This window comes from Orycteropus afer, unplaced genomic scaffold (genome assembly GCF_000298275.1).
Source record: "Orycteropus afer afer isolate SDZICR_OR568_19922 unplaced genomic scaffold, OryAfe1.0 scaffold00130, whole genome shotgun sequence".
In the NCBI taxonomy this organism is placed as follows: domain Eukaryota; kingdom Metazoa; phylum Chordata; class Mammalia; order Tubulidentata; family Orycteropodidae; genus Orycteropus; species Orycteropus afer.
The window spans coordinates 8,552,620-8,564,469 of NW_006921717.1; the positions used below are offsets into that span (position 1 = coordinate 8,552,620).

Sequence of the window (11,850 nt, forward strand, 5' to 3'; positions counted from 1 at the left end):
GTCCCATTTGTGGTATGATTCCTGTCAGAGTGACTCTAGGGAACCAGGACTGTGCCTTTCTTTTCTCTTCCCTCCCTCCACCCCCAGGCTGAGCATCCTGCAGGTGCAGTCGCCGGGAGGCTCTGTGCTGTAGACAGAGACCTGGGTGGAGAGAGGCAAGCAGGTCATTTTCACCACGTCTCAGGCCAGAGTGGGCAGAGCAAAGTGCTAAGACCCTGGGTTGCCTGGTGAAACCTTCTAATTGCCCTTAAAATAAATTCCATTTGGAATTTGGGCCCTGAGCCTTGAGCTGCGTCCTCCCCCTCCAGGTCCTCTCCCCCTTGTTGTTGTTAGGTGCTGTCGAGTCAGCTCTGACTCACAGTGACTCCACGTACAACAGAACAGAACACTGCCTGGTCCTGGGCCAGCCTCCCAGTCCTTGCTATACCTGAGCCCACTGTTGCAGCCACTGACTTTACACACTTACTGATGATGATTAAAGACTAGTCATCTATGGTATGAATTACACATCAACATAAAGAAAACAAAAATCCTCCCAACTGGACCAACAAGCAGCATCATGATGATTGGAGAAAAGATAGAAGTTGTAAAAAATTTCATGTTATTTAGTTCCACAATCAGCATCAGTGGAAGCAGCAGTCAAGAAATCAGACAACGTATTGCACCAATGACTGAAAAGCTGAGGAAATGTGGGATGACATCAAGCACATCATCCATGAAGAAAGCAAGAGGTCATTAAAAAGACAGGAAGGAAGAAAATACCAAAGTAGATCACAGAAGAGACTCTGAAAGTTGCTCTTGAACAAAGAGTAGCTAAAGTAAATGGAAGAATCGACAAGATAAAAGAGCTGAACAGAAGATTTCAAAGAGCAGCTTGAGCAGACAAAGCCAATTACTATAATGAAATGAGCAAAGACCTGGAGTTAGAAAACCAAAAGGGAAGAACATGCTCAGCATTTCTCAAGCTGAAAGACCTGAGGAAAAAATTTAAGCTCAAGTTGCAATATTGAAAGATTCTATGGGCAAAATATTGAATGATGCAGGAAGCATCAAAAGAAGATGGAAGGAAAACACAGAGTCACTGTACCAAAAAGAACTGGTTGATCTTTATCCATTTCAGGAGGTGGCATATGATCTAGAACCAATGGTACTGAGAGAAGAAGTCAAAGTTGCACTGAAGGAATTGGCAAAAAATAAGGCTACAGGAATTGATGGAATACCTGTTGAAATGTTTCAACAAATGGGTTCTGCGCTGGAGGCACTCACTAGGCTACGCCAAGAGATTTGGAAGACAGCTATCTGGCCAACTGACTGGAAAAGATCCATATTTGTACCCATTCCAAAGAAAGGTGATCCCACAAAATGTGGAGATTATCGAACAATATCATTAATATCACATGCAAGTAAAATCTTACTGAAGATAATCCAAAAATGGTTGAAGCTATATATTGAGAGAGAACTTCTAGAAATGCAAGCTGGATTCAGAAGAGGATGTGGAATGAGGGATATCACTGTTGATGTCATATAGACCTTGGCTGAAAGCAAAGAATACCAGAAAGATGTTTACTGGTGTTTTATTGACTATGCAAAAGCATTTGTTTGTGTGGATCATAACAAATTATGGATAACATTGAGAAGAATGGAATTCCAGAACACTTAATTGTTCTCATGAGGAACTTGTACATACACCAGGAGGCTATTGTTTGAACAGAACAAGGGGAAACTGCATGGTTTAAAATCAAGAAGGGAGTGTGTCAGGGTTGTATTCTTTCACCACACTTATTCAATCTGTATGTTGAGCAAATAATCTGAGAAGCTGGACGATATGAAGAAGAACGTGGCATCAGGATTGGAGGAAGACTCATTAACAACCTGTGATACGCTGATGACACAACTTTGCTCACTGAAAGTGAGGATGACTTGAAGCAGTAACTGATGAAGCTTGAAGACCACAGTCTGCAGTATGGATTACACCTCGATACAAAGAAGACAAAAATCCTCACAACTGGACCAATAAGCAGCATCATGATAAATTGAGAAAAGACTGAAGTTGTCAAAGACTTCATATTACTTGGTTCTACAATCAGTACCAATGGAAGCAGCTGTCAGGATCTCAGATGTCATATAGCATTGGGCAAATCTGTTTCAAAGGACCTCTTTAAAGTGCTGAAGAGCAAAGGTATGCCCTTGAAGACTAAGGTGCACCTGACACAAGCCATGGTGTTTTCAATCACCTCATATGCACGTGAGAGCTGGACAATGAATAAGGAAGACTGAAGAAGAGTCAATGCCTTTGAGTTGTGGGAAGAATGCTGAGAGTACCGTGGACTGCTAACAGAATCTGTCCTGGAAGAAGTGCAGCCAGAATGCTCCTTGGAAGCAAGAATGGCCAGACTTCGTCTCACCTACTTTGGTCATGTTGTCAGAAGGAACCATTCCCTGGAGAAGGATATCATGCTTGGTAAGGTGGAGGGTCGATGAACAAGGGCAAGACCTTCAATGAGATGGACTGACACAGTGGCTGCAACAATGGGCTCAGGTATAGCAAGGCTGAGGTATCGTGAGCCTGGGGCAGGACCGGGCAGTGTTTCGTTCTGCTTGCATAGGGTCGCTATGAGTTGGGGACAACTCGATGGCACCTTAACAACAACAACATTGCACTGGGCAAATCTGCTGCAAAGGACTTCTTTAAAGTGCTGAAGAGCAAAGATGTCTCTTTGAAGACTAAGGTGTGCCTAACCCAAGCCATGGTGTTTTCAATCGCCTCATATGCACGTGGGAGCTGGACAGTGAATAAGGAAGCCTGCTCCTCTCCTCTGCCTCTTATTCGCTCTTACCCAGTGCCCTGGTCCCCTCTTTGTCCCCAGGGCCCTCCCCACTCCAAGTTCACCTCCATATTGTCTCCAGCCTCTCCCAGGGCCGATGCAGCGAGATCTTGTCTCAGTGACACCCCGTCAGGGACCCTGGGTCATATGAACTACGCAGGACCCCGTACCCTGCTGCACCCCCACTGATGACTTGCTTTCACCAAGGACAAAAGTCAATCCTTCTAGCACTTTCCACCCTCTATCCCTCTCATATTTGTTAGTTTATTTTCTGAGTGTTACCTCCATGAGGGCAGGGACCTTGGCCTTCACAGCCATATTCTCAGAGCCCAGCACTGGCCCGTTCAAAGGCCTCCACCAAGTCCCTGCTGCCAGCAGAGGGCGTCACAGCCGTTCCCTCCTCGGGAGGCCTCCTTTCTCTGAACAACCATGAGCACATTATCTGTGGCCCCTCACTCCCTGTCTGTGTTGCAGTTTGAAAAGTGTGCCTCCTGGCCCCTGGGGCTGTCTTGTGTGGGGCCCGGCTGTTGCCTGCACCTGCACGGAGCCCCCAGGAGGTGTCAGGTGATGTATGTGTGGATGGGGGCAGGGTGGGACGGAAGCACACAGCCCTGCATTCCAGGGGCCACTGCGCACACTCACCAGGCAGCTGCGCTGGTTCTTCTCGGCAGCCACGGAGAGGGACCCCGACATGATGAACTGTGTGGGGAGAAGGTGACCCAGTGAGGCTTCTGCTCAGACTCCCAGGAGACACCAGAGGGGGTGGGACCCCAGGGGAGCTAAAGGGCTTCTGCGGGTCAGGTGAGGAGCCGGGCTGAGGCTTAGAATCCAGGTAACCCAGGTGGTTGGCGTCCTCACCCCTGACCTGCGTCCCTTTCTCCCATCCTCTTCAGCAGCTTCTCTGTGGCAGGCTCTTTGCCGGGCGCTTCCCACACGTAGGGGAGGGATCAGACTTAGGCTTATGATTAGGGTTTGAGGTTAGGAATTAGATTCAGGCCCAAGTTCTTCGGGAGTCCCTGGCTGGCAAACAGTTAACACACTTGGGTGCTAGCCAAGAGGTTGGCGGTCTGAGTCCACTCACGGTGCCTTTGAAGAAAGGCCTGGTGACCACAGCCATTGGAAATATGGAGGGCAGTTCTATTCTCGCACACATGGAGTCACCAAGAATCAGAAGGGACTCATAACAATTTTTTTTTTTTTTCCTTCAAATTCTAGAGATGCCCTCAGGCCCGCATCCAGGACCGGGCTGGGTCCAGGATTTTGAGAGTGGGGTGGCCCCGGGAGAGAGGTAGGTCCGGTATCATCGCCGCCCCCATGACCCGGGAACTCACACAGGCTCCTCCCCAGAAGGGGACACCGCCTTCAATGAAGAGCATCCCCACGTGGCCACGGCGCACCATGAGCAGCACGCTGCCGAACCCCAGGTGGATGAGGCCGATGAGAATCTGCACTGTCTGCGGGGAGAAGGTGGCGCTCAGCAGGGCCATGGAGTCCACTCCACACTGCCCCCTGCTGGCTTCGCAGGAGTGAGGCAGAGCGCGAGGCGTGGCCGGCCACGGAGCCAGCTCCACACCGCCCCCTGCCGGCAGGAGGGGGGCCACGCAGTGCTCCGCCGCTCCTCAACTTTGGCCAGGCAGCCAAAACCAAACTCGGATTCTTCTGAAGCGATATCATGGTAACAAACATAAAAGACAGTTTTAAGAAGGAAAATCGGTTTCCCACAGCCTGCGGGACCCACTTGCCTGTCTCCATGCCTCTGAGGATGTCTTCTTCCTGATTCCCAACCGTCTGGCACATATATTTTTATGTCGCAGAGGGCGGAGTGCTCCCATGGGGTTGTATCCTGGTTTGTGCTCTTAACCAGGAATCCCAAGCTGCCACGTGGCTTTGTCAGGCCTCGTTCTGATGACCCACAACATTCTCTGCACTGAATGTCTCACTTAGGACTTCTTCACCGCCCCCTTCCGGCCTGTAGTGAACATCTCTGAGCATCTTTCTAGCTCACTGTCTGTTACTGTCTGTCACTCGGTGTGCCACTGAGCTGAAATCTGGACTTGGACTTTTTTTTGTCTTTGAGCGTTGGCTTCCCAGCACACCACTGACCTATTCCCACAAGTGTGATGGTCCCCAAGGGTGGGGACATGGCAGCTCCCAGTAAGATCTGCTACATTTCTTGCTAAACGTGAGAGGAGTGAATTCTAGGATTGATTAGAAAGGGATATTAGAGGCGTGGAATCTGAGTTTCCGTGTCATTCAGGGGCCCTTCCAGTTCGTGGCTTCTACAGGGACCCCTTTGGTAACAGGTGCCACCACCATGCCAATGTGGAGCCCATTCCTGGGCAGCTTGGATTGTGAACTACTAGAACCCTTTTCCTGGGGTCATCTGGGAGATCTGCAGCCCCCCTCTAACACAGGAGCCCTGGTGGCGCAGTAGTTAAGTGACCCATTGCTAACCAAAAGTCTGGCAGTTTGAACTCACCAGCACTCTGTGAGACAAAGATGTGGCAGTTGGCTTCAGTAAAGATTTACAGCCTTAAAAACCCTTTGGAACAGTTCTACTCTGCCCTACAGGGTCGCCCTGAGTCAGAATTGACTCCACAACAACAAGTTTGGTGTTTTGGTTTTCTCTGTAACTTGAGCGCTGCGATGTTAGCTATTTACAGGCAGGAGTTGCTTGAAGCGTCTCCCTTTGGCTACATGTCTTCCATCCTTTTAGCCTTCCTCCAGTATCCCAGCCTGCCACGATCATTCCCTTCCCTGCATGTGTTTCTCGGCTAGTAAACTCCTGTCACTTTTTCGATTGCTCCTCGTAAAACATGAGTTGCAGGTATCTAATACCTGTCTACACTCAGCGCTGTGCCAACTATTTGACACCTAACATTATGAGGTTGGTATAATTATTCTAAGTTCAGGTGTGGGGAAACTTAGGTTCAGAGATGTTATGCAACTTGCCTGAGATCTCCCAGCTGTCAAGTGGCAGGCCAGCATCTTCTCACTGGGTGACACTCCCCATTTCCCACCTTTTAACATTTTTCAGCAATTTGGATGCGTCTCCTCAACTGCCTTGGTCATCGTTTCCCAAGGTCTCTGACGTTCAGAGTTCCAGCAATTGAATTTGCTCCCTGTCTCTAGACCATCCGTGACCAGTAGACATGGTGAAGTCTTCAGTGTAGAACTCTTAAACTCTTAAGAGAAGCAGAGTTGAATGTACAACTTTGCCATCAGGCCATCCTAGGTTGCTGGATGCCACTTACCAGAGGTGTGGCTTTGAGCACGCGACTCCGCCTTCCCAAACCTGTCTCCCAATCTGTTCAATGGGAACTATGACCCTGTCTCACAGAGCAGTGGAGAGGCTCTAGTGAGAGACTATATGCTGAGTCCTTAGCGCTGTGTGTGGCTCCTTCACGGGTGCTCAACACGTGGGCCCTGCCGTCAACATCGGCACCACCATTGCTACACTGTGTTTCCACCTTGCACTGTGAGAAACTGAAGCCAAGGGACAAGCTGAGGCACCACACATACACACATACACACACGCACACGCTTACCCACACACCCACCCACACACACAAGGGGTTGCTGATGCTACTAATTAAAAATTTGGGGGTTTCAAGTCCATCCAGAGGTGGCTTGGAAGAAAGGCCTGCCAATCTTCTTCCAAAAATCCAGCCAGTGAAAACCCTCTGGGCACTCTGACACACACGGAGTGGCCGTGAGTCTGACTCAATGACAACAGTGTACGTGCATGTGTGCATACACACCCATGCATGTACAGATACCTGTCTTTGTATGTGTGTGTATATATATATGTGCATATGTAGAAACTGAAATTTTCTTTTCTCCCCAAGGCCAGTATCTCAATGCTGTCTGAGACCGGAAGGCCTCTTAGAGGCCGTCTGGCCAGAGGCTGTCAGCTCTGAGTGAGCTGGCCCTCCCCTAGCACTGCACCTTCATCTCACCTCCTTCCTTCCTGTGTTCATTGCTTTCCAGCCACACCAGCGCTCTGTCTCTTCTTGAACAAAACAACCCTGCTCCACCTCAAGGCCTTTGTGCATGCTGTTCCCTCTAAGTGGTAAGCCCTTCCCCCAGATCTTCCCTCACCTGCCTTCAGCCCAGCACCTAGGTTTGAGCTTAAATGTCATCTTCCCGAGGAGAACTTTGTCCTGCTAATGTTGCCCCTCCCCTACCACTCATTTTCTCCCTTAGAATTTCTCCCTATTTGGAATGAACTCTGGGAGCTCCATGGCGAAGGGTCTTCAAGTATTTGTCAACCATCTGCTCTCCCGACCCACGTGGGTACCCTAGCCCTGGGTTGCTCACCATCTGCCCAGCACCTAGACCTCAGGTATGAGTGGCTGTTCTTTTCCTCTATTTATTTAATTTATTTATTTAATTTCAGTGAGAATACGTATAACCGTTTCAACCCTGTCTACACGTACAACTCAGTGGCCTTGATTACATTCTTCAAGGTGAACCACTATTCTTGCCAGCCTTCTCCAAATTGTTCCACCACCATTGACTTACACTCCCTTCCCCTAAACTTCTCATCCTTTCGAGTTGCTCTTGTCCATTTCATCTCACATAGATAAATGTTTAACAGAGCAATGCTCAAGGCAGACACAGTTTACTTATTAAGGTATATATTGGTTGAAAGAAGACTTTAAGGGATAGTTTTGGGTTAAGGCTTAAAGTTTAGGTGAGGTCGTTCTTACCCCTAAAGCTTTGGGCTCTCCTGTGAGGAATGTCTCCACGGGCCGCAGGTCAGATGGCTGGCTGGCCCTCGGTGTCTGGGCCCCCAGTGGTGACTCCTCAAACTGCACGATTCCCGGAGGCTGGCACATGGAGGTGGGCAGAATGGCCGAAGGTGGGCGGAGTCCGCCGGCATTGGTGGGCGGGATGACGACAAACACACCATTGCTGGCGGGGCCTGTGGACATTGTGCTCAGACAGCCTGGGAAACAAAGGCTCGGGAGAGAACAATAACAATAATTTTAACAATAATATTAAGTTTTGGTTTATGAATCCCACGCTTATCCACCCCTACTCTCGCGGCCCGAGAGCATGCACTCATCTTTCTGAGCCTGGATGAGGAAGCTCGGACTCAGAGACAAAGAAAGACACCAGTTGCGACTGAGTCAGTTCTGACACCTGGTGACTCCATGCGTGCAGAGTAGACCTGCACCCCATAGGGTGCTCAAGGCTCTGACTCCAGAAGATGGTCACCAGGCCTTTCTTCCAAGGTGTCTCTGGCAGGGTAGGTTTGGACTCACGACCTTTCTGTTAGTGGAAACATCCGGGCCCCCCAGGGACCTCCGGAGAAGTGAACCTGTTGCCCTTGAGTTGTTTCTGACTCAGGGGGACCCCAAGGGTTACCGTGTAGAACTGCTCCCCAGGGTTTCTTTGCCTGTAATCTTTATGGCAGCAGATTGCCAGCCCTTTCTTCAGCAGCACCTCTGGGTAGGCTTGAACTGCCAAAATTTGCTTAGTCCAAAGTTTTTGCCACTCAGGAAGCCTAGAGAAGTGAACAGTTATCCAAGGTCAAGGTCCTCTAGATGCAGCAGGGCCAAGCCTTGAAGTCCAGTTTGTACTTTGCCCAGAGAGTGCAAGAACCTTGTCCAAAAACACAGAGCTAGCGAGAGAGGCCAAGATGAGCAAGAACCCATGTCTCTTCGCCTGTAGACCAGAACTCATGCACCATTTCCTGCCTCTTGGTGCACAGCCAAGTGACCTTGTATAAACAACCTCCCTTCAGAATTTCCTGCCCTGGGAGGTTTCTCTTAGGCCATCTGAGCAGTTGCCTTTAGTGGAGCTGAGATATGCCTGCCCTATGGACACTTTATGTGTGCGCTGGACAAACTCCTGGGGCAAACCACCCCATTACTCAGCTGTCAGTTTACCAGGAACCAGCAGAGAGGGGAGCATCTGTGGGATGACAGAACGAAATGAAAAACAACCTAGAAAATCAACCATTGAGCTCAGAAGGACAGCGTTGCCCCAAAGACAAGGTTCACAAGGCAGGAAGTGTTAGGAGAGAAGGAGGGATGGGAACGAGAAACACCGGGAGGAAGTGGGGGAAGCCATGTTACGCGGAGGAGATTGCAGTCAATGACATGAAGCACAAAGTGTGTGAAATGTCGAACGGAAAACGGATTTGCTCGGTAACATTTCACCCAAATCTCAATAAACAGTTAAGAAAACAAGAGCAAAAAGCCCCAGCGCTCTTGATGGCGTTCGTTGGCGCAGTGCTAGCTGGCAACACGGCTCAGTACAAAGCTCTGGAGACAGAAGCGAAGATTTCGACCCTGGCCCCTTCACTTACTGTGTGACATGTGGCAAGGTGGTCGCTGCTCCCTGCCCCAGTTTCCTCACCTGTCAGGTGGGGTCAGCGCAAAAGAGGAAGACCCTCAACAAGGTTGACTGGCAGTCGCCGCAGTGATGGGCCCAACCACAGCAATGACTACGAGGGTGGTGGAGCACTGGGCAGTGCTTCATTCTGCTGTCGAGCTGCTATGAGTTAGAACTGACTTGACACATAGCAACAACAACAACAGCCTGTCTCATAGGGTTTTGAGGAGACTCATGTTGACATGACACACACAAATCTGATCGAAAACGACCCCTTGTGTTCACAGTGTGATTTGTTATAACAGTTCGCTGAAATATTTTCTTAAAAGTAACACACAATGAATAGTGAGTGTGCACTGTTTTGTGTGCTCTGAGAGCTGTCATACCCTCCCAGCAGAAGCAAGGCAGTGTGGCCAACTGTGTTGCCAAGTCCCTGCTCTTCTGCAAGAGCTCAGCAGTGAGGACTCTGCCTCCCTACAGTGGCGCTGCGGGAGAGAGGCCTGGAGACCTGCTTCTGTAAGTATCACAGCCAAGGAAGCCCCATGGGGCAGTTCTCCTCTGTAACACATGGGGGCGCTGTGGGTTTGGAATTGACTTAACAGCAATGGGTTTGGTTGTTTTGATTTTGGTGCTCACCACACGTGTGCCCTTGGGAAGCCTGTGTGTCATTTACTTTGTGGGGGGTCCAAGCTGCTTCAGTGGACAGAGTGTGCAAGGGACAGTGTTGTCCCTGCTGTAGAGAAATGGAAGGAGGAGAAGCCACTGGATGTTAAGCAAATTTTCTGTGACTAGTGGCATCTCCGAAGGGCTCTGGTGGCATAGTGGGTAAGACATCTGACTGGTAACCAGAAGGTTGGCAGTTTAAACCCACGAGCCACTCCACAGAAGAAACACTGGGAAATCTACTTTCATAAAGATTTACTGTCTCAGAAGCCCAAAGGGGGTCTCTATGAGTCAGAATCAACTCAACGGCAGTGGGTTTGGTTTGGTTTTGGTTAGAGGCATCTCCAGAGGAGCTCCGGTGGCATAGTGGGTAAGAAATTTGGTTGCTAATCAGCAGGTCAGCTGTTCAACACCCCCCCGGCTCCTCCACGGGAGGAAGATGAAGCAATCTACTTCTGTAAAGATTTACAGTCTTGGAAACCCAATGAGGGTCTCTATAAGTCAGAAATGACTCCGTGGCAGTGGGTTTACAGCATCTCCAAGGAGATGGGTGAGGAAACACAGAGTAAACCTCCCATGGCAATTAGGTTAGGGGTTGGCAGAAGTCACCTGACATTTTGAAGGACCTACTACCCTGGCTGGCTGCAGTCTCCGTAGGGATTATGTTAAGACCTCCCCATATGGGCTCAGTTGATGCTTTCATTTAGAAATTTTTTTGGTTTACTTATTATATTATTTTTAAACTTTTTTTGGTGATTTGGGTGAAAGTTTATGGAGCAAATTGGTTTTCCATTCAACGGTACATCCACGTTTTGTTTCGTGACATTCCGTGTAGTCCCCACAATGAGACCCCTCTCACCCCACTTCCTCCCTGTGTCTCCTGTTCCCGTTGGTCCTTCTCTTACCCTTCCTGCCTTCTGAGCTTTATCTCAGGGCAGATGCTGCCCTTGGATCCCACGTGATCAGTTACTCTAAGGAGTGTGTTCCTCCCCGGTGTTATTGTTCATCTTAGAGGCCTTCTCTTGTTTGGCTGAAAACAGAGCCATGGGGGTGAGTTCAGTGTCAGGCCTGAAGGGTGACTCAGGGCAGCTCCCATGTTAAAACTCATACTATAATGATTATTTTCAATGGCCTCAAATGCATGCAGAAGTGGACAGTGAGTAAGGAAGCCGGAAGAAGAATTGATGCCTTTGAATTACGGTATTGGCAAAGAATGTACCACAGACTGCCAGAAGAACAAACAATCCTGTCTTGGAAGAAGTACAGCCAGAATGCTCTTTAAAAGCAAGGATGGTGAGATTTCATCTTGTGTACTTTGGAAATGGTTACTAGTAGATAAGAAAAGTGTTTAGAACAACATTGACCAATTTTCTCTGTAAAGGGTCATCAGCTAGTGAATATTTTAGGGTTTGTGGGTCACATAGCCTCTGTTGTAATACTCAACTCTTCACTGTAGCATGGAAACAGCCATAGACAATGCATACACAAGTGGGCGTAACTGTGTTCCAATAAAACTTTATTTACAAATCATAAGTGGTGGGCCAGATTTGACCTGCGGGATGTAGTTTGCTGACCCCTGGCTTAGAATACTGCCTGACACATAATAAATGCTTGATACAGTTTAGCTACTGCTTCAATGGTTGTTCACAATGACCGTTTGTTTGCTCGGTGACTTCGGGCATGAGGTGACATTGTACTGAGTGAGTCTAAGGTTCCATAAAATAAAGATGCTGATGGCTGCTCACACGGCTCAGAGGTGTTTTGTGAGGATCAAACGTGGCAACGGATCAGAAAGTTCTTGGAAATTCACAAAGTGGTGTGGACATGCTGTTGTGTTAGGCTCTGTCCAGTTGTCTCCGACTCATAGCGACCCTACGCACAGCAGAATGGAACACTGCCTGGTCCTGTGCCAGCCTCACGATTCTTGCTCTGCCTGAGTCCATCATTGCAGCCACTGTGTCAGTCCATCTCGTTGAGGGTCATTGAGTATCACAACAGAGGCTATGGGACCCACAAA

At 49.0% G+C, this 11,850-nt stretch overlaps 1 protein-coding gene across 1 annotated transcript in view; it reads right to left on the bottom strand.

Moving 5' to 3' along the window:
- MS4A15 (membrane spanning 4-domains A15) overlaps nt 1–7,774 on the bottom strand; it is an 11,041-nt gene extending 3,267 nt beyond the window's left edge. The window contains exons 1-3 of the mRNA XM_007944915.2: nt 7,538–7,774; nt 4,157–4,279; nt 3,468–3,524 (exon numbers count right to left, since the gene is read on the bottom strand). Coding sequence (XP_007943106.1) covers nt 3,468–3,524; nt 4,157–4,279; nt 7,538–7,762 — 405 coding nt within the window. The 5' untranslated portion in view covers nt 7,763–7,774. The remainder of the gene's footprint in view (nt 1–3,467; nt 3,525–4,156; nt 4,280–7,537) is intronic.
- Nucleotides 7,775–11,850: the final 4,076 nt, after the last annotated feature.